This window comes from Canis lupus, chromosome 1, assembly GCF_011100685.1.
Source record: "Canis lupus familiaris isolate Mischka breed German Shepherd chromosome 1, alternate assembly UU_Cfam_GSD_1.0, whole genome shotgun sequence".
Lineage (NCBI taxonomy): Eukaryota > Metazoa > Chordata > Mammalia > Carnivora > Canidae > Canis > Canis lupus.
In genome coordinates this window covers 102,501,212-102,522,240 of record NC_049222.1, presented here as the reverse complement: position 1 = coordinate 102,522,240, position 21,029 = coordinate 102,501,212, and the positions used below count along the sequence as shown (strand labels likewise).

At 54.3% G+C, this 21,029-nt stretch overlaps 1 protein-coding gene across 6 annotated transcripts; it reads left to right on the top strand.

Moving 5' to 3' along the window:
• The first annotated feature begins 2,386 nt into the window (after positions 1 to 2,386).
• ZNF444 (zinc finger protein 444) lies at positions 2,387 to 19,105 on the top strand. 6 transcript variants are annotated; one of them, XM_038527672.1, is made up of 4 exons: positions 2,387 to 2,743; positions 7,618 to 7,961; positions 16,505 to 16,589; positions 18,044 to 19,105. In XM_038527672.1, the coding sequence occupies exons 2-4, from the start codon at positions 7,650 to 7,652 to the stop codon at positions 18,622 to 18,624; spliced, it is 978 nt and encodes a 325-aa protein (XP_038383600.1). In that variant the 5' UTR covers positions 2,387 to 2,743; positions 7,618 to 7,649; the 3' UTR covers positions 18,625 to 19,105. The 6 variants fall into 6 exon arrangements, with proteins under 6 accessions (XP_038383600.1, XP_038383598.1, XP_038383597.1 ...); XM_038527670.1 differs by having other exon boundaries at positions 2,388 to 2,801; XM_038527669.1 differs by having other exon boundaries at positions 2,390 to 2,726.
• The last annotated feature ends 1,924 nt before the right edge of the window (positions 19,106 to 21,029 follow it).

Sequence of the window (21,029 nt, the reverse complement as noted above, 5' to 3'; positions counted from 1 at the left end):
CCCGGATATGTTTGTGTGACTTCTGTCACTTTTGAATAGACAACTTGACTTGGAAAGGGTTGAGTGGACTTATTTCATGTAAACAGAAGAGGGCAAGCGTCGTGTTCATCGTTGCATCTAGGATGGGCTTGCATTTATCAGTTAACTGTAGGTAGAGTAAAAAAATAGCTGTTTACCAACTCCTTACTCTACCAGACAATGATCTAAGTGCTTTGTGTGTATTCATCCATGAAACCACATCAGGATCCTGTGAAGGGGTTACTATTCTAATGTGCTGCTGAGTGCCAGACCTATGGATGCTGGGGAGTACATCACAATCCCCTGAAGTTCTTGTTAAAACAAGGTGCTGGGGCCCACCACCAGTTTCTGATTCAGTGGGTCTGAGGTGGGGGCCAAAAATTTGCATTTCTAATAAGCACCCAGGTGGTGCCCTGTGGTTGGTCTGGGACCTGACTCAGCACCCTTGGACCATTGTGGTGGAGCAGTGATCATGCCTGAAGGAAAGTGGTATTGGGCTGAGGGCCTGGCCTTGTGGGACAAGGTGGCTGCTCTCCATCTATTTGCGCACCCATGCCCTGGCTCAGGCCCACAGTCCTTTTGAGGGTACCTTTTCTTTTTTCCTTTTTTTTTTAAGATTTTACTTATTCATGAGAGACACACAGAGAGGCAGAGACATAGGCAGAGGGAGAAGCAGGCTCCACGCGGGGAGCCCAATGTGGGACTCGATCCCGGGACTCCAGGATCATGCCCTGAGCCACCCTGGTGCTCCTTGAAGGCACCTTTTCTGCTTTGCATCAAAGCACCATATAAGCCAGAGGAATTGTGGATCTGAAGGGGTTCAATTAAGTGGCCAGTCAAGGGTTTGCACTGGAGAGTTTTAAGCAAAAGAATGACATGTTCCTATTTAAGATTTACGAGTCCCCTGATGAATGGAAAAACAAAATGTAATATGCATATATATAATGAATTATTAATCAACCCTAAAAAGGAAGGGAATTCATGCCACATCATGGATGAATCCAGAGGTCATTATGCTACATGAAATCAGTCCCACGAAGACAAATACTGTATAATTCCACTTACATGGGGTACAAGGCCCTAGGAGAGGAAGAATGGGGAGTTGTTTAATGAACAGACTTTCAATTTTGTTTAAAATTTTATTTATTCTTGAGAGGCATAGACATAGGCAGAGGGAGAAGCAGGTTCTCTGCAGGGATGCAAGACTCCATCCCAGGATCCCAGGATCACGCCACCCAGGTACCCTCAGACTTTGTTTTGCAAGAGTTCTGGAGATGGACAGTGGTGATAGTTGCATAACAACGTGAATGTACTTAAAGCCACTGAACTGTATACTTAAACGTGGTTAAAATGGTAAATTTTACATGTATCCTATCACATGCAAAAATGATTCCTCTGGCTGCTGTGTGAAGGGACGTGTGCATGTGTACAGGGATGGGAGAAGGCCGGAGCAGAAGCAGGACACTCTGGGGAGGCTGATGCTGTTGTCCAGGTGAGACGTCAAGGGAACTTGGGCCAGGTGACAGCAGCGGGAAAGTGGACAAAATGTGAGCACTTTAAAGGCAGCGCCAACAGGGCCTGCTGAATAGACTGGACGTTGGGGGGTGATGGAACAGGAGAACCAAGAGTGACCCTTCCATGTCAGGCCTGGACATCTGGGCCCACGCCAGGTTCACCTTCTCAGAGGCCGAGGCAAGTAGAATTGAAGAAGCGCTTCTCCGCTGGGAGTAGGGAGCGATAGCTCCTGCCTACCTCCGCTTTGAGTCAAGTGGGCGATGGGATGTGAGTGGGAACAAGCCGGCGTGTTCCTGGAGCAGAAAGGCCTCTCTGGCTGGAACTCACGAGGCAATAGTAAGGGGGGTGGGGGCAGAGAGGTGGGCCCAGCAGGAAGTTCCGATCCAGCCCCTAGCCGCTGGTAAACCGGGGGTGGTGGTGGTGTTACTCGGTTTAACCAAAGGGTCTTCACAACAGGATCAAGGAGGTGGGGACGCCCTACGTCCAACGCTGCGCCGCGGCCCACGCGGCCTGTGAGTCGGCGTCTGCCCTGGGTCCACCTGCACACAGAGCTTCGGCCCATCTCCTAAGATTTCTGAAAACCCCATCTTCCCGTCTCCGAGATGGGGAAACTGAGGCAGGTGCCCTGTCCGATGGGAGCACGGCGAAGACGTGTGCCCGGAGCACCCTCTCCCGATGCACGTAGGAGTCGGGGGGGGGTGGGGGGCACTGAGGCCAGAAGCTGTGCGCCAGGCTCACGCGGGGGGAGCCAACCCGGGAGCCCAGGTCGGCCCGGCCGCGCCCGTCCCAACGCGCGCCAACTCGGGCCCTGTCAGCGCCGTCGGGGCGGGGAAGCGGACGAATCGCGACCCGTCGTCACGGAAACGCGCCCGGAAAGCCTGACTGGCGCAGAACTCCGGTGGGGCCGCTCTTCCTCGCCTGCCCGCCCAGACAGCCCATCTCCAACTTCCACCTGCCTCAAGACAACGCCGCCATGACCCCTCCTGCTCCCTCCCTCGGCCTCCCCGTTGGCACGTCTACGCATGTCCGAGCCCGGGCGCGAGCCAATGGGAAGCTCTATATGCATTCTGGGAAATGTAGTTCGAAGCCTGGCACCTTGAGAGGCCTTGTTTGCTTGGGCAAATAGGCCGCTGGCCGCGCTCGAAGCACCTTTGAAAGTGTAGTTCAGAGTTACTGGAAGACAGGCAAGCGAGGTTCGTCACGGCGAGCGGTCAGTGGGAAGCGTCCTTTTGCCGCGGTGCTTCCTGGGAAATGTAGTTCTGGGTGAGGTCGGTGCGGGGAGGGGGCGCGGAACGGACTTGGTGTCTGAGGGCTGGGGGAGGGGAAAGGATGAGTTTGGCGCAAAGCCTGCCGGGGCATGGAGTCTCGGTGAGCTTTGTGCGCATGTGCGACGAGGTGAGGAGGGGGGGCTTGGGGGGCCTCGTTTGGGAGAGTGAGGTGAGCAAGGGGGGAAGGGGGGTTGGGGGGCGGTTGGACGCGCTTTGGGGAGAGGGGGCTGGAGGCCGGAGGGCGGTGGGATGGGGGGGCGGGGGGGAGGAGAGAAGAAGGGGGCCAAGCGAAGCGGGAGGCAGGCGAGGGGGATGGGAGAGGGAACGGGAGGGGGAGGGGCTGGGGGAGGGTCGGGAAGTGGGAGGGGGCTGCGGCCCTTTGCGGTGGAGAACGCGGGAGACTGGAAAACCGGGGGCGGGGTGCAGGGAGGGCCCGGGAGGGGGAGGAGCCGGGGTGGGGTCGGGCGGGAAGCGGGCGTGTGCGCCGGGACCCACGCCGGGGGGTCGGGGATGCGGCGGTCCTAGGGGGCGGGATTCGGGGAGTCCGAGCGTGGGGCTGCCCGCCGCGCTCCTCTCTGGGTGCAGAGCGCCGGCGTCGGGAGCCCGGTGCACGGGAGGCGGTTGGCCGGCAGGTGTACTGTGCCATGGGGCTGGGTTCGCCTCCCAAAGCTCCCCCTCCAGTCAGTCTCTGAGCCTCAGTGTCCCCCGTTGGAGTGCTGATCCCCTATTCTGATGCTGGTTTAGATTTCCGTGGGTGCCCTGTCCCCCAGCACGTCCCGGAGCAGCAGTTAAGTGCAGCCCCGACTCAGGTTGAGCGCCTGCTTAGCGCCAGGAACTGTTTTCCTCGTCTTGAACTCAACTGTGACTTTTGCATGGAGGGTTTTTCTCCCCATTTTACAGCCTAGGAAAGCGGAGAGCCCGCGTGTAAAAGGTGATGTTGTACCTAGGCCAAGGACAAATAACTGGTAGGCGGCAGAACTGGGATTTGCTCCAAAACTCTGTGCCATGAGAAAATATTTGTCCTGTGGACCAGTGGCTCTCAGCCCAGGGGCAATTTTGCCTCCTAGGGGATACGTGGCAATATCTGGAAACCTATTTGGATATCACAGTCGGGGAGATAGCTGCTGGCATCTGGTGGAAAGTGGCCAGGGATGCTGATAAACCTTTCACACGCCATGGGGCAGCTGCCACAGTACGGAGGTATCCAGCCCCACATGTGGCTAGTGCAGAGGTTTGCAAACCGGACAGTGGACATGCAAGTCTTCATTGAGCGCTTGCTGTATGACAGGCCACTTCTAATTCATATTCCTAGCAACCCCTAGTGGGGAAGAGCAGTTACCAGTCCTGTATTACAGGTGGAGAAATTCAGCCCACACAGGGGCAAGTCATGTCAAGGTCACACAGTGGATAAATGGCAGAGCTGAAAGTAGAAGCCAGGCAGCCAAGGTCCAGAGCCCACCTCTTAACCATTTAATTACCTGAAGGCGCCCTGCAGAAGTGCTGGTTGCAACCTACGTGGGCTCTGGAGTCACGCGATTCCAGGTTTGAATCCTGCCTTTGAGTGTGCGTTCCTCCTCACAGTGGTGCCCAATGCACAGAGCTGTTGGGACAGTTCCGGGGTGTGTGTGTGTGTGTGCCCGCAGTGTGAGACAGATGCCACTCGGCAGCTGTCCCTGAAGCCTCCAGGATGCCTGGTTGGGCTGGACACAGCAGTGGTAGAGATGCTTTAGTGGAGGTAGCATGTGGCACTGGACCTCAGTGGACGATAAGGATTGGTTCACGTGGTAGAACGACCTTACTTAGCACTTAGTGTGTGGTTTCTCAGGGTATTGACCCCAGGATCCATAAAAGGGTCCAACTGGCCCAGCTCCTAGGGACTCACTGGCAGCTGATGGCTATCCCTGAACCTCCATGACCCCCCTTGAGACTGCAGGGCCCTTCAGCTTGATGCCTGAGGCCTAGCTCCCTCAGGTCAGATTCCCATCTCATCCAGGAGGGAGCTTTCTCATAGCAGGGTAGGCTTCTGTACATCTTGGGAGACTTAGCTCTGGCCCCGGTCATAAAACTAAAAAAAAAAAAAAACAGAAAACAGGCTGCAGGCCAGATTTGGCCCATGGATGGCTCTTTGATTTTGAACTCAGGACCTTTTCATATTCTTAAAAATTATTGAAGATACCAAAGCATTTTTATTTTATTTTTTAAAGATTTTATTTATTTATTCATGAGAGACACAGAGAGAGAGAGGCTGAGACACAGGCAGAGGGAGAAGCAGTCTCCATGCAGGGAGCCCAACGCGGAACTCGATCTGGGGTCTCCAGGATCACGCCCTGGACTGAAGGCGGCACTAAACCTCTGAGCCACGCGGGCTGCCCTATTTTTATTTTTTTAAGATTTTATTTATTTATTTATTTACAGAAAGAGAGAGGCGGAGACATAGGCAGAGGGAGAAGCAGGCTCCCTGCAGGGAGCCTGATGTGGGACTCGAACCTGGAACCCCAGGATCAGGACCTGAGCTGAAGGCAGACAGATGCTCAACCACTGAGTCACCCAGGCATCCCCCAAAGTTGTTTTTTTTTTTTTTATAGTTTTATGGTTTTATTAACACAAATATGACACGTACATAAGCTATCTATTCATTTTCTTCACTACGCAGCCTGGCATTGGGATTGGTGACTCTGATGGCCAGCTGGGCTGCTCTTTCCACAATGGCTTTGTGGTTCTCGGAGGATATATTGTGAGAATCTTTGCACAATAAGATTTGTTGCACATCAGCAGCACATCACGCTCCTTGAGTTGTGGACTAGGAACTTCTGGAAGCCACTGAGCAGCATGTGCTTTGTTTTCTTGTTGCTCCCGTAACCAATGTTGGGCATCAAGATCTGGCCTTTGAATCTTCTGCGTAATCTATTGTCAATGCAACTGGTTTCCGCCAGTTGCACTTAATTTTGACATACCGGTCTGACTGGTGCTGGATGAACCTCTTGGTCCTCTTTTTAACGATCTTGGGCTTCACCAGAGGTCTGAGGGCAGCCATGATGCCCAGCAATCAATGGCTGCCACTTCTGCAGGTGGCGCCGGGGAAGAGAGGGCCCCCAAAGTATTTTTAATTATAGCAGTTGTATCTGAGTCCGTATCATATTAAAGAGTAAGGCCAAAGGAATTTTTAAGTGTTTGTTAATGCATTCAGAAATAGAAAGAATTTTTCATATATGGGCATAAAATTTTATTTTTTTATTTTTATTTTTTTAAAGATTTTATTTATCTATTCATGAGAGACACAAAGAGAGAGACACAGGCAGAGACACAGGCAGAGGGAGGAGCAGGCTCCATGCAGGAAGCCCGACATGGGACTCGATCCCGGAACTGCAGGATCATGCCCTGGGCTGAAGGCGGCGCTAAACCGCTGGGCCACGGGGGCTGCCCACAAATAACATTTTAAATGGAAAATAGCCATGTTTTTAAAACAAAAAATTGGAAATGTGACATTATTTTTCTGCAAATCTCTCTAATGTATGACTTAAAAAAGGACTGTGGGGTTTCACATCTGCTTCTGCATTGAGCCTGTGTTCATACAGCCTCTTGGGTAGAGGGATTCCACCAAGGAGGAAGGGGAGAATGGGTGTAGGTGAAGCCCTGCAGTCCACCATGTTTCCCCTTCCCCAGATGTGATCAGGGGCCATTGGTGTATGGGTCAGCATAGGGAGCCATGGGAATACCACAGACAAGGGCTTCAGCAACAGGCATTTATGTCTTAGCTCTGGAACCAGAGTCCAAGGGCAAATGTAGGCAGATTCGGTGTCAGAACCATAGGCACAGAACCACAGGCATCCAGCCTGTGTCTCACGGAGGATTTCTGTTCCCCTAAGGGCATCAATCCCATCCCTTTCAGGCCTCATCCCTATGGCTTCCCTTAGTCTCTTTTCCCCATTTCACTGAGATGGGATTGGCCTACGGCGTTGTGTTAAGTTACACATGACAATCGGACTTGAGTACATTGTGACGCAGTCGCCGTGGTGAGTTCAGGTCACGTCTGTCAACTGGCACAGTCACACTTGTTTCTTCTTGTGAGGAGAACTCATAAGTTCAGTCCCCTGGCAGCATTCGGGCAGACAGCACAGTCTCATGAACCCCAGCCACCATGCCGTGCATTAGATTCCCCACAGCGTCCTTGTGCTCTAACCAAAGCTTTTACCTGCTTCACCCAACATCGAGTGCTCCTAGTCACCTCCCAGAGCCCACCTCCAAATACCGTCGTGCTGGGGTTAGAACTCCATATGGATTTGGGGGATCGCAAATCAGGAAGCGGTTCAGGTGGCTTTGGACCTGGCATCCTGAAGCATCTGCTGCCGGGGACGCTGGGGATGTGGGGTGAGCAGTTACGATGACAGTGGCTCTGATGAGAGCTCTGGGACTTTTGAGCTCTGGCTGGTGCTGCACTCTGTTCCTAGCTCTTTGTATGCTCACTTCTCACATGAAGCCGAGAAGAGACTGAGGAATAGTGGGACCCACAGTCACTCCCAGGGAAGCGCAAGGCCAGGATCTGAGCCCATTTCATTCCAGGACGGGGATCTGAATCTCCCCTCCTTTGGCACTTGCTGTGTGTAGGGCACCTTCCTTCTCAGGCACTCCTGCCTTGGCTGTACAAGGTAGGGGAGCACTTCAACTACAAGGGGGCACTGAGGCACAGAGAGGCACCAGCACTTAAGCCAGGTCACTCGGCTCCTAGTGGGCATTGCTAGGGATGCACCCGGCAGGAGGCTGTGGTCTCTAAATCACTGAGCCAGGCTCTCACAGCGCTGAACCTCCTTCCCCACAGGCGCTGCTGTCCCTGTGGGGCTTACGGACCCCATGGAAGTCCTGTCTCCCCAGCCTGTGAAGCAGGAAGGCCAAACTGCCGAGGGCCTGACCCTGGACTCACCATGGCACCGCTTTCGCCACTTCCATCTGGGTGACGCACCAGGCCCCCGTGAAGCCCTGGGCCTGCTGCGCGCCCTGTGCCGAGACTGGCTGCGGCCTGAGGTGCACACCAAGGAGCAGATGCTGGAGCTACTGGTGCTGGAGCAGTTCCTGAGCGCCCTCCCTGCTGACATCCAGGCCTGGGTGTGCAGCCGGCAGCCCCAGAGTGGGGAGGAGGCTGTGGCCCTGCTGGAGGAGCTCTGGGTGAGTGCAGGGTTGGCAGGGGATGGGGAGGTGGTTGGGGGTGCTGCTCCTGCCCAGGTCCCTCTGCTGCCACCTTGCCTGGCTGGATGCTGGCCTCCCCCATCACCGCCTTGCCTCTGCTCTCCAGAGGGCTGCTGGTCCCTGTAAGCAAACTGATGAGGGTGGGGAGGCTTTGGGGCTGTGTGAACATCTAGCTGGGAGCACAGTGCAAAGGGGTGGTCCTTGAGACCCCCCTGACTCTCCCAGCAAGTTTGGGGTCCCTGAAACTGCCCTCCTGTTCAATGATTCAGGAGAAGGACCCAGAACTGTCTGAAAGCCATCTTGCTCACAGTCAGAGTTTTCATGGCAGAAGGACGCAGATTTGGTCAGCCAAGGGTGGAGGTGCAGGGCTCCAGGACAGCCCTGTGCACAGCCTCCAGCTGTCCTCTCACAGTGATGTGGATGGCCTTGAGGCCTGGCTGCAGCATGTGCATGCAATAGTGCCAGCTGGGGTGGCTTCTTGAGCTTTGGTGCTGTGAGTATTTTGTTGGAGCTCCATGGTTGCCAGCATGACCCCTTGGCCTCAAACTCCCCTGGAGGCCGAGCAGATACTGGGCGTCTGAAAGTCTCCGTCATAACCTATGCTGTTGGACTGTCCAGTGTGGCCTGAGGCCCCCACACAAACATCCTGTCAGGTAGAATGCTCCAGGGGCTTAGAGGTCACCTCTTGGTGGTTGAGGGCAGAGGCCAGCCTTCTCCTTGGACAAGGCTAAACGCTTTATTGAAGAGAAGGGGTCACCTGACCGGAGCCTGAATGTCCCCTGGCCATTCTTATGGAGTGTGACAGAACCTCACAGGTGCACAGCCCGGCCCATGTGTTCACACAGTGCCTGTGGCTCTTTTTTCACAAGGACTGAGTGGGACAGTGTGGAAGTAGACAGATGGCCTGTAAAACTAAAAACCTTTACTCTTGGTCTGTTGTAGGAACAGTCCACTGATTCCTTTTAGAGCCACGTTGTCCAGTGAGAAACAGGATGTGAGCCCTGTCAGTAACCCTGAACGTTCCAGCGGATCTTTAGAAAGAGTGAAAAGGAAGAAGGGGATTTAATTTATTGAACTCAGGGTAGCCAAGCTGTTGCGATCTCAGCAGGCGGTATTTGTCACCTTTGTGAGTGCTCAGCAGCCACATGTGTCCGTGCGGTGAGCGGTAGCCAGGCGTGCAGACAGCCAGGAGGAGGGTGACCAGGCTGAGGGAGCAGCCAGTGCATGGGCTTCAAGGTGGTGGAGAGGTTGGCGGGCATGGATGTGTGCACAGCATGAGGTTGGAGGCCAGGGGACGGTGGGGAGGGGGGTGAGGAGTCAGAAAGAGGGCAGAACATCCACTGTGAGTGCCTATGGCACCCATGTTAGGTGCTAGGGACGCAGCCGTGGTCTTGTTGGCCCCTTTCTCCTTTCTGGTCCAGCTCCGGCTGATACACTCTCCCCCACTTCCTGGGATGAGCTTCACCCCTCTGTGTCCTCCCCTTGCGGCTCTTCTCTGGGTCATTGTTCCCTGTCGCCACCAGACACCACCTTAACACATCACCACTGACGCTGCCCCTTAAAGATGACCCAGACTCACTTGGAGTTCTGGAGGCCAGGAGTCTGACTCGGGTCTGCCTGAAACCTAGGTGTGGGCAGGGCTGTTCCTTCTGGAGGCTCCAGGGAAGAATTTGTCCCCGCTTCCAAGGTCACATCTTCTCCTGACCCTGACCCTCACAATGGTACTGGGCCTAGTATCAGGAGCCTAATTCAGTCACACCTGCAGAGTCCCAGCCCTTTGCCACATGAGGTTACAGAGGTCACAGAGTCAGGAGCTCTGGGATCAGGATGTGGACACCCTCAGGGCACCGTCCGTGCTTGCTGCAGAGGAGTTGGAAGTGGTGTGGGAGCATGGTGTCAGAGTCTCACGGGATCGTGGTTCCCAGTGATTTTCCAACTGCTTCAAGAGAAAATGACCCTGCACACCAGGGCGTTGTTCTCTCCCTCTCTGGTAAGAGAGCACTCTCAGGCTTGGAGCTGTCCACAGGAGCGGTGGACCAGGATGGTGCTGTCCTACATGATCGCACAGAACTGTTGGTGACACCTCTGCTGCTGTTTTTTTGTTTTTTTTTTTTTAAGATTTTATTTATTTATTCATGAGAGACAGAGAGAGAGAGAGGCAGAGACACAGGCAGAGGGAGAAGCAGGCTCCATGCAGGGATCCCGACACGGGACTCGATCCCGGAACTCCAGGATCACGCCCTGGGCCGAAGGCAGGCGCCAAACCGCTGAGCCACCCAGGGATCCCCTTCTGCTGCTGTTTAAAGCAAAAGGCGTGAAGAGTGACCGTAGCCTGGGTGTTAGGCTATTGCACTCAGACTCCGGCAGAAGGACCTGTAAAGCTGGAGTCTGACAAACGCCTCAGGACGAGGGTGTCTCTGGTGTGTGGGTTCTTGCCTATGCTCGGCAGAGCCTTCCCTGATGCGTTTTGTATGTGCTGGTGTCAGGCTGTGGCTCCAGACCCTGGCTACTTGGAACATGTGGGAACCTTGAGGGACACTGTGGCAGGGTCTCATACTCAGGTGCTTAGTCTCTTGTTACCAGGTACGAGTGGCCATGGTTTCAGTGTATTTTTAACTGTTTTGTCAGGGGGGGGTGTACAGTTTTTTGCCATGTCAATACATGGTAGCTAATTGTAGCCACTGCCACAGTCAGGATACAGTGCTATGCTCTCACTGTGGGCCCTGCGTGTTACCCTCACGGGACTCCCTCACCCCAGAACCCTGCATGCCACCCTCACAGGCTCCTTACCCCTGGGTCCCATGTGCCACCAGTCCACAGTCCGTCTTCTAGGGAAGTACATAAAGGACCCACAGTGTGCGAGCTTTGAGGGCTGGTCTTTGGTTCAGCAGGATGCCTGTGAGATTGACACGGGTGGTTGAATGGGTCAGTAGTTGATTCCTTTTTCATGCCAATAGAATCTCGTGGTGTGGGCACACTAATTTCTCTGTCCTCCTCTCATTGAAAGGCTCAAAGGTGGTCTCCAGTGTTGGGTGATGTTGAATACAACTGCTTTAAATACCTGGGTGTGCATCTTTGTGTGAACACGAGTTTTCTTTTTTCCAGAGTGGATCGCCTGGAGTGCAGTGGTTGAGTTTTATAGCAGGTGTGTGTGGTTTTAGGAGAAACTGCCAAACTGCTTCCTGAAGGGGCTGTGGCATCTGTCCCCCACCCCAGCAGTGTGTGAGCTTCCACAGTTCTAAGGGCTCTTCTTGGCTCCTCAGATTCCAAGGGGCCAAGAGAATCCCTCCATGGCTGAGCTGGCCTCATGGAACTCGTTACTTTTTCATGGTGTGTCTAGCAGTGACTAGCACGTAGGCTCTCAGGCTCCGAGGCCATGTCTTTCTTGTTCTCCAATGTGTACTTGGTCCTTTCGGTAGTACCTGATATATAGTAGGTGCTCAAAAAAGTGCTTGCCAGGGAGCAGTGAGTAGCCTACCAGGCCTCTCTTCATCCCACCCTTAGAGAAGAGGTTTGATTCAGGCAGGGAGTGTGCAGTGGAGGGAGAGCCTGGTCTGTTCCACAGGTGAGGGAAGGAGGTGCGGGGAGATGGACGGGGCAGGACCAACTTGGCTGTGGTCAGTGACCTGCATTCGTTCTCAGGCACACAATAGCCAAGGGGTCGCCTGTCTGCTGGCCCAAGAAACCCAAAGGCAAGCTGGTGGGCAGGCAGGCAGGGGGTGCTGGAAGAACTCTGTCTGGTCAGCACAACAGGAAACGCTCACTGGTCTGCACCTCTGAGGTCAGCACTTGGGGGTCTCCTGGGGCTGTGAGGGCAGGCCGCAGCATAGGAAGGGAGCACGGTTCAGCTGTCACATGTGAAAGCCAAGGTTGGTGGAACTGGCAGGGCTAGTACACCGGAAGGTGAGGGGGGCAGCGTGCCTGGAGTGGTGAAGGTGGGCAGCCTGCTCGGGGTTCCGGGTATCCGGCAGAGCTTGCTGCAGTGATGAAGCCAGGTGGTCTGCAGGACTTGGGCCAGACCCTGCATCTACGGGGCAGAAACATCCTGCTGACTCACCATGGCCTGCCAGGGCCGTGGTCTGGCCTCCTGCCTTCACTCCCCCACTCCTCCCCGCTCTTCCTCCCCCCAGCCTGGTGGAGCTGGAATAAATATGTGACCGAGCTCCCAGGTAGGAAGTTCACACCTGAACTTGTGTCCTAGGTGCCACAGATGCTTTCTGCTGGCTACCAGGCAGCTCAGTGTGTCACGCTCAGGGGTTCCCCCAAGGACACCTTGCTTTGATACCACCTGCAAGTTCAGGGGTCCCCAGGACCAGCCTGGGTTCAGGAATTCATGCGAAGGACTCAGGACTTAATGAGAGCTGGTGTGCTCACAATTCAGATTTGTTTCCGTGAAGGGATGCAGAGTACAATGAACTGAGGAGAGTGGCACTCAGGGCAGGATGCAGGAGACACCCTCTCCAGGCGGCACCATGGGAACAGCACCAAGTAGTGTTGCCCATGCTGACCATGGAGGCTCCTGAGCCTGGTGTCCAGGGTTTTTATTTGGGGTCAGCTGTATAAACACTGCTGACTGCACCATGGCTGACGCTAGCCTCCAGCTCCTCTGAAGGCTAACCGCCCCCCCCCCCGCCATAAATCCCACTGTTAGCACAGCCTGCCTGTCTCCACACAGCCCTGGGGGGCCAGTACTGCATATTGTTAGCCTCTGTCTGCCAGATGATGGTGTGAGTCCCAGAGAAGGCAAGCAACTTGCTTGAGGTCACAGGGCTAGTCGGGGCAGTGGGAGGAGTATAACCCACAGACCCTGGCTTTAGATTCTGCTTTGAACCTCTGCTGTGTGCCACATTTGAGCCCTCAGTGCCTGCCTCAGGGCCCCGACCTCATCCCTGTGGCCACTCTGCCTGGATATCTTCTTGTGGATGGTATTTGGTCTCTGCAGTCTAGCAACCCATGTCTGGGACCCCAAACCAGAGACCCCAGGACATTCAGAGGAGGGAAGGTTTCCAACTTATATGTACCCTAGAATCTCCTGGAGAGGGATCCCTGGGTGGCACAGCAGTTTGGCGCCTGCCTTTAGCCCAGGGCGCGATCCTGGAGACCCGGGATCGAATCCCACGTCGGGCTCCTGGTGCATGGAGCCTGCTTCTCCCTCTGCCTATGTCTCTGCCTCTCTCTCTCTCTGTGTGACTATCATAAATAAATAAATAAATAAATAAATAAATAAATAAATAAATAAATAAATAAATAAAACAGCTAAAAAAAAAAAAAAAGAATCTCCTGGAGAACCTGCTTGCACTACTGCTTCCCAGGTTCTGTTCACGGGTGTGCCGACCTAGCTGCAGCAGAGGCCAGGAATGGCGGGCATCTGCCACACGTCCTGCTCCTGCCCTGCTGCACCTGGGAAGATGTCACCAGTGGGTTACAGGAGCCCCACTGAGGGTCAGGGAGCTGGGGGGTTCCTATGCTGTGCCCTCAGCATCTGCCAGCCTGTGTCAGGACTCAGGGTGAGACCGAGTACCACCTCAGCCCCTCGGCACTGACCCCAGGGCGGGAAGTGCCTTGCTCAGGGTCCCACAGGCAGCGGCAGCTCTGTGGCTGGAGACATCTATGGATCTAGTTGGCCTTGTGCCAAACCCTGACTCTATGCTTCGGGACCCCCTTAACACCCTTTTCAGGGAATGTTTCTTTTCTTTTCTTTTTGTTTTTAAGATTTATTTATTTATTCATTCAGAGAGAGAGAGAGAGAGGCAGAGACACAGGCAGAGGGAGAAGCAGGTTCCATGCAGGCTCCATGCAGGGAGCCGGACGTGGGACTCGATCCCGGGTCTCCAGGATCACACCCTGGGTTGCAGGTGTGATCTAAACTGCTGTGCCACCGGGGCTGTGCCTAAACTGCTGTGCCACCGGGGCTGCCCTCAGGGAATGTTTCTTCATCAGAGCAAAGGCAGTTTGACCCTTTTACCCATCCATTGTTCACTTGCTTGGTATCTGAGGACTGTCGTAAGAGGCACAGGAATTGGAACCCTCTCCATGGTGGTGGGAATGTGAAATGGAGCAGCCCCAAGGGAAATGTGTGAGCTAGCAGTTCCACTCCTTGATGCATGTCCACACAAAACTTGTGCCTGATACGAGGTGAATGGCAGTAGGGCAGCAGCCTCCCTAATTTAAGGCAAAAAGTAGAAATAACCCATGTGTCTGCTGGCGGAATAGATAAACAGAATGTGGTCCAGCCTCACAAGGGAACATTATTCAGCCACGTGAGGGACTGAAGCACTGATGCCCTGCTGGAGTGACCGTCAAAGATGTGACATAGAAAGGGGGAAGGAGCCAGTTGGAAGGAAATGCAGACTACAAGATTCCATTACTGCAACATCCAGAACAGGCAATTCCACACACACAAAAGACCTGGGGGTTCCCAGAGGTTGGGGCAGGGAAGGGAAGTGGCTGCTATTGGGTTTGAGATTTAGGTGCAGGTGATGAAAATATTCCAAAAATGGGGATGGTTGCACAACTTTGAATATGCTAAAGTCCACTGATTTTACTTCCAGTGGGGAAATTCTGCAGTAGATAAATTATGTCTCAGTATAGCTGGTATTAAAAGAATTGGCACTAGGGATACCACGGAAGGCAGGCCAGTCCCTGACCTCCTGGGGCCCACAGTCTATAGGAGGAGATAGGCAAGCACAGGCATAAAAATACAATATGACAGTTCAGTTGGCTCTGTTGGGAAGGTCTCCCGAACATTTCAGGAACAAGAGATACCAACTCAGACAAACTTTCCAAAAATTGAAGAAGGTATACTTCCCAGCTCCATCTGTGAGCAAAACCAAAGACACTGTGAGAAAAGAAAACTATAGGCCGATATCCTTAATCTCAAAATAATTATGTTGCATGAAAGACACCCCTGCCCCCCCCAACCTCCCCCGTAAGAGTACCTCTTTACTCTGTGGTTCTATATAAAGTTCTAGAATATGGAAACAGCCCTTTAGCAATGGAAAGCGTGTCAGCATTTGCTGTCTTGTAATGGTGGGGAGGCAGAGACACCACAAATGTACATAAGGAAACTTTCAGGGGCTGATAGATAGGGTCACCATCTTGGCTGTGATGGTGGTTTCTTAAGTATACATGTTGAAATTTCATAAGTATACATGAAATATATTTCATAAGTATACATGATGGTGGTTTCATAAGTATACACTCTGCTTTCTGTATGCTTTAAATGTATGCATTTATTGTCCATCCATTATAACCTCAATAAAGCTGTTGAAAAGTGCAGTGTGATAGGCACCAGGATATAGGGGCTGTTGCTAAATCACATGGAGTCATAAACCTGTGGGTGGTGGCAGGGATGGGGCTTCAGTCAAGTCCTGAAGGACATATAGGAGATAGGGAAAGGGGGATGGAAGAGGGAGTTCCAGGTAGAGGGAACAGAATGTGCCAAAGAGTGGAGCTTTGAGAGAACCTGGCATGCTCAAGGCACAATTAGCTTTCTACTATGGACTTCCAGGCAGGGACCTGGCCAGAGGTGGGGCTGCAGGAGGGTGTGGGGCCAGGGAACTCTAGCCTGTGGGCCACAGCAGAAGCAAGCAGCGGGTCAGTATCTGTGGCACCCTAACATCCTGAGCTGCATGAGTGGTCAGGAGCCAGTTTACAGTCTGCTAGAGCAAAAAGATGACCACGTAAAATATTCATCCTGCCACCACCAAACATGGGCCTTCACAGATCTCAAATGGTGCACGTTTGGGAAAGGCTCTAGAAGCTCCCTGTAGAATCTTCTTGCTATTTGTTAGATTTTTAGGCATTAACTGACTTCCATCCTAATCACTGCAATTGAAAGAAGTAAAATATGAGAAGAGCATTGGATGTGTGGAACTCAGGAGTCAACTCTCCTTTATCGGCAGCAGGATTCTCATCTGTCCCTTGGGGACAAAGTCTTCAGAAACAATGACAATAGCATAAAGACACCTAAAATAGCCTGAAACATTTTCAGTAACCTTTGGTGTTCCTACCTGGCACCATCCTGCTCAGAAGTGGGCCACTGTTTGAGCTGGTAAGAATTCCATTCCTGAGCTTACTTTATTTTTTTTTTCCTGAGTTAGAGGTAGCTAATGTGTTTTTCTTGTGTATTTTGTCAAGAAGTTTGCACTTTATCCAGAGGGCAGTAAGAAGCTAAGGTAAGATTTAAAGCAGTTTTATCAGTTTTCTGTTGTTACATAACAGACCACCCCAAACTTAGAGGCTTGCAACAATAAACATTTGTTGTCTTAGTTTCTCTGGGTCAGGAATTTGGGGCTGATCTGACTCAGGGTCTCTTATGAGGGAGTCACCTGGGGGCTGGAGGGTCTGCTCCCCAAATGGTTCCTTCCATGGTGACTGGCAAGAGGCCTGGTGACTGCTTCGCTGGGAGTACATGATAGGACTTGATGACTGTCTAAATGTAGTAGGGGTTGTGGGGGAGAAAAATTATAGGCTGTTGCTGTGGTTTTTCTCATTTCTGAGTGTGGTATCTCTCATTTCAGGGACCAGCGGTGAGGGCACCTCAGGATGTGGCAGAAGGCTCCAGGGTGAGCGTTGGAAAAGATGATGGTGGGATGGTGCCCTTAGGTGAGTAGCTCATTTTCTCTCCCACCCTGAGAGGGTCCCCCTCCTGCCTGCCCATCATGCATTTGCTCAGTGAACATTCCTTTGTCCCTGCTGTGGAGGGCACAGCGGGGTCAGACAGGATAGCGCACTCAGCAGTGCAGTCAGCTGTTGGCATGTGCCAGGTACCATTCTGCCAGCTCCCCTGCTACCTATGTTGCCACATGGGAAGGGGCCCATACATAAACATTTTTTTCTCAAGAAAAGACAGAAGTTTGGATTTTTATGACACTGCATGATTTTCCAACGTTTTTTACAATTTTTTTTTTTTAACAAAGATGGTCTTTTTTTTTTTAATATTTTATTTATTTATTCATGAGAGGCAGAGACGTAGGCAGAGGGAGAAGCAGTCTCCCTGCAGGGAGCCCGATGTGAGACTCCATCCTGGGACCCTGGGATCACGACCTGAGCCAAAGGTAGACACTCAACCACTGAGCCACGTAGGTGCCCCCATTTTTTACATTTCTAAATATGCTGTTATGCACCAAGCCAGCACCTCCTTTGGCTGGCCCACTGGTACACTCTGCTTTCTGTAAGCTGATGTCTAACAGTAGAAACCCAAGGTCCCGAGAGCTTAAGCAGCTTGCCTAAGGCCACACAGCAAGTCAAGGCCAGAGTGAGGGTGGGGATGGTGGCTTCTACCCAATAGTAGTGTCTCTACACCCACCACACAGGCCAGGATGTCTCCAGGCTTGGGACCTGGTGGTTGGTGTGGAGAAATTGTGTGGGTGGGGGGCAGGAGGTTCACACTTTTTTGTTGCCCTATTACTGTTTTTTGTAGATTGAATCATGAGCTGGGTCTTGTGAAGTAAAATTACCCATCCCTGCTCATTCATTTATCTGTCTCCCCTTTGTCCCCTCTCTCTCATCCATCCATCCCCCCACCCCATGCACTCTACACACCTCTCCACCTACTGTCCACCCACCCATCTGTCCATCATCCATCCCCTCACCCACTATTGCCCATCTCTGGCTCCTTGCTCATCCATTGGCCTATCTCCCCACTGTCCCCCTCCTCCATCCATCTATCCATCCACCTGCCCACTCACTGGCCCACTCCTTCATCCATCCATCCATCCTCCAGCCAACTATCCGTACCCTCTTCCATCTCCTCCCCCATCCACCTACCACCTACTGACCTGCCTTCATGCATCAAGCTCGCATCCATGCATCCACACATGCATCTATTTATTAGGCTGACTCTGCACTGTGTACTGAGCACTGTGCTGGGTCCCAGGGACACAGGGATGGTAAGCCCCCAGTCAGTCCTCCTCCCCAGCCATGGTTTCCCGGCACTGAGCTTTCCCCGCCAACCCTGACACGGACCATAATCCCGGAGCTTCTCCAGCCAGCTGTGCCCTGCACCGCCCTGCGGAGTGCAGAGCCACCTGCCCTCACTCTGTGCCTTTGCCTGACAGGAGATGCGGCCTCCGGGGTTGAGGTGCTGGCAACGGGGGACGCCCAGGCCCTGCGCCCCTACAAGCAGGAGCCAGGCAGTCCTCCACCGGCCCCCGCGGCGCCCCCTGCGCCCGGCCTGCCTGCCTTCCTGGCTGCCCCGGGCACTACCTCCTGCCCCGAGTGCGGCAAGTCTGCCCTGAAGCCCGCCCACCTGCTGCGCCACCGGCAGAGCCATTCGGGTGAGAAGCCGCACGCCTGCCCCGAGTGCGGCAAGGCCTTCCGGCGCAAAGAGCACCTGCGGCGCCACCGCGGCACGCACCCTGGCGGCCCTGGGCCAGCCCTGCGCCCGCTGCCCGCGCGTGAGAAGCCGCACGCCTGCTGCGAGTGTGGCAAGACCTTCTACTGGCGCGAGCACCTGGTGCGCCACCGCAAGACGCACTCGGGGGCGCGGCCATTCGCCTGCTGGCAGTGCGGCAAGGGCTTCGGGCGCCGTGAGCACGTGCTGCGCCACCAGCGCATCCACGGCCGGGCGGCGGGCGGTGTGGGCGCGGCGCCCGGGCCTGGGAGCGGGGCCCCCTTCCCGGCCTGGCCCCTGGGGTAGCCACCGCCCGCCGGCCCCTCTTGGCCCACAGCCCTCCTCCTACGCTGGCTCCTGTCTGAACTGGCAGGCGCTCTCACCTTCTGTTTCCTCTGCTCTTTCTGTCCTGGTCCACGCTTCCCTGTTGGGTTCTCGCAGCCTCCCAGCCCCTCCCATTCCGTTCAGGTGCGTCCATAAGCCCCGCCTCCCTCTTCCCTCTTCACTGCTGCCTGGGAGCCCAGGAGCAGAGCACAGGGCAGGGGCGGCGGGCAGGCCCTGGATCCAGAGGAGACCGAAGGAAGGTGACCCCTCTCCAGCGGGGGAGGGCAAGGGGAAGGGGCGACGCCTTTGACGGGGTGGACCAGGCTCTGCTAGTGAGCTCCTTGATCTTGCCCCTCTCTGCGGTTGGGAAGGCATGTGATGGACAGAGATGCCTGTTCCTGGGAAGCGCCGCGGAGACAATTCACCAGCATCTGGAGAGTAATAAAGTTATTGATGAGAGGTGTGGACGGAGTCCTAGTTCTGTGTGGGCGGGCCCCACCTCGGATCCCCAGTTCCTCTCCTTGAGCCTGGAGAGGAGCTGCAGGAGTGGGTTTCATCAATGGAAGGGACCGGCCTGGTGCCAGACCCAACTGGGTTCTAATCTCCACCTGTGGCTTCCTGGCTGCAGGAGCTTAGGTCATAGCCTAGGTCATAGTTGCTCTGGGCCTCCATGTGCACATCTGTAAACAGTGATTCCCATGTCCATGGCTGGAGTCTTCACTGGGGGATGCCACCTATTCACGGGGGCCCAAAATACCGGTATCAGTAGGTTTTGGGTCACCTACTTTGCCAAGAGAAGAATCCACTGGGGAATGAGCTTGGGGGCCAGGGGTCTGGGACCCCGAGAGGGGGTGGTGGGGGACTTGGGAGGGTGGCTCACTGTTGAGTGCAAAGCCTCCCCTGGCCAGCCTCATCAGTCCACACCCCTACCTAGCTCCCCCCCCCAGCCCCCCACCTCCCCCTCCTTGGTTCAGGACAATCCTGAGGTCCAAACCCTGGTGTTTTCTCTTTAGCAAGATGCTGATGCACCTGACCAGTTAAACCCAGGCCATGGCCCATCCCCTAGCATAAGGGAGTCTGGGAGGGCAAATAACTAGACTGTCAGACATCTGTAGCTAGAGGCTGGCACCCCACTTCAATGACCTGTGAGGCAGGACAGTCCTCAAACAGCTGGGGGAGGTTTGGGCACCAAGCAGTCTCAAGGAATGCCATGTGTCTGCCAGGGTGCCCTGGTCCAGCCCCTAGGTGTCAACAAGCACCATGGGGTGGGGGTGGGAAGGGTGGGTAGGAGGTCCAGGGGGGCAGTGTGTAGACAAACACATTGCTTGCCAACACGAACACCCACAGGCACGTTCATCACAGCACTGCATCACTGCACCCACTATCCAGCAGAGGAAACCAGTGTGGAGAAGCCTCTGCGTCTGCTGCTGCAAGATCTCAGGAGGATACTGGGGGGAGCATGCAGGGGTGGGGTGAGGTCTGAGGATGGAGTTCCAGTGATAGATGGCAGGATAAACTGCCACTGGCTGTGGGGCAGGTCCCGTATCAAGTGTTGAAATCTACCATCTGATTTATCACTACAGTCCAGTGAAGTAGTCACGTTACACAGATGGGGAAACAGAGGCATGGGAAGGGTAAGTGGCTGGCCGTGGTCATGGATCTGAAGTGGGTGGTCCGACTCCACTGCACTGGCCCCTGCTCCTCATGCCCCCAGCTCCAGCTCACTCAGGGCTCCCCACCTCTATCACCAGTGCCAGCACTCCTTTGGCTGTTCAGGCTCTACACCTTCTGATGAGCTCCCCTAGGCCCTGATTTCCTCAGGGGAGCCCTTTGACATACATGCCTCCCATCAGTGTGGACTGCTGATGAGGGCGTGTTAGCCCTGCTCCCCCTTGTGTCACTCAGAAAGCAAAGTCCCCATGAGCCCAGGTCCTGGTTAGGATTGGGGAACCAAGACAGCTAAGGAGATGCAGAAGTGGGCACTGGGGTGTTCACCCCCTTGGTACCCACCCGGGGGTGTGTCCATCCGATCAGCTTCCACATCCCAGAATGACATGTCTCCAAGACTTGGGAGCAGCCCCTCAAAAGGAAGGAGATGCTGGATGGCTGAAACAGAAGGCCCCTTTGCAAGGCCACGAGCAAACGTTGTGCCAGCTGGTGGGGGTGCAGAGTGGTGCAGACAGGACCTCATGGTGGTTCTCCATCCCACCCCCAACTCACCACAGGCACCAGTGTCCATCTCCATGTTGCTTGGGGGGCAGTGAGTAGGAGCCTCCTAAATGTCCATCTCCGGGAGAGTGGGGAAGAAGGGGTGCACCCCCATTAGGAAGAGCCCCGAACTCGAAAGTAACATTGAGGGGTGCCTCCTTATGAAATATTGCTAGAGC

Bases quoted from the DNA above. Each gene is read 5' to 3' on its own strand.
- ZNF444 (XM_038527672.1), top strand. From the start codon at position 7,650: ATGGAAGTCCTGTCTCCCCAGCCTGTGAAGCAGGAAGGCCAAACTGCC. The intron at 7,962-16,504 runs GTGAGTGCAGGG...CTCTCATTTCAG, and splicing joins CCCTGCTGGAGGAGCTCTGG to GGACCAGCGGTGAGGGCACC. The intron at 16,590-18,043 runs GTGAGTAGCTCA...TTTGCCTGACAG, and splicing joins TGGTGGGATGGTGCCCTTAG to GAGATGCGGCCTCCGGGGTT.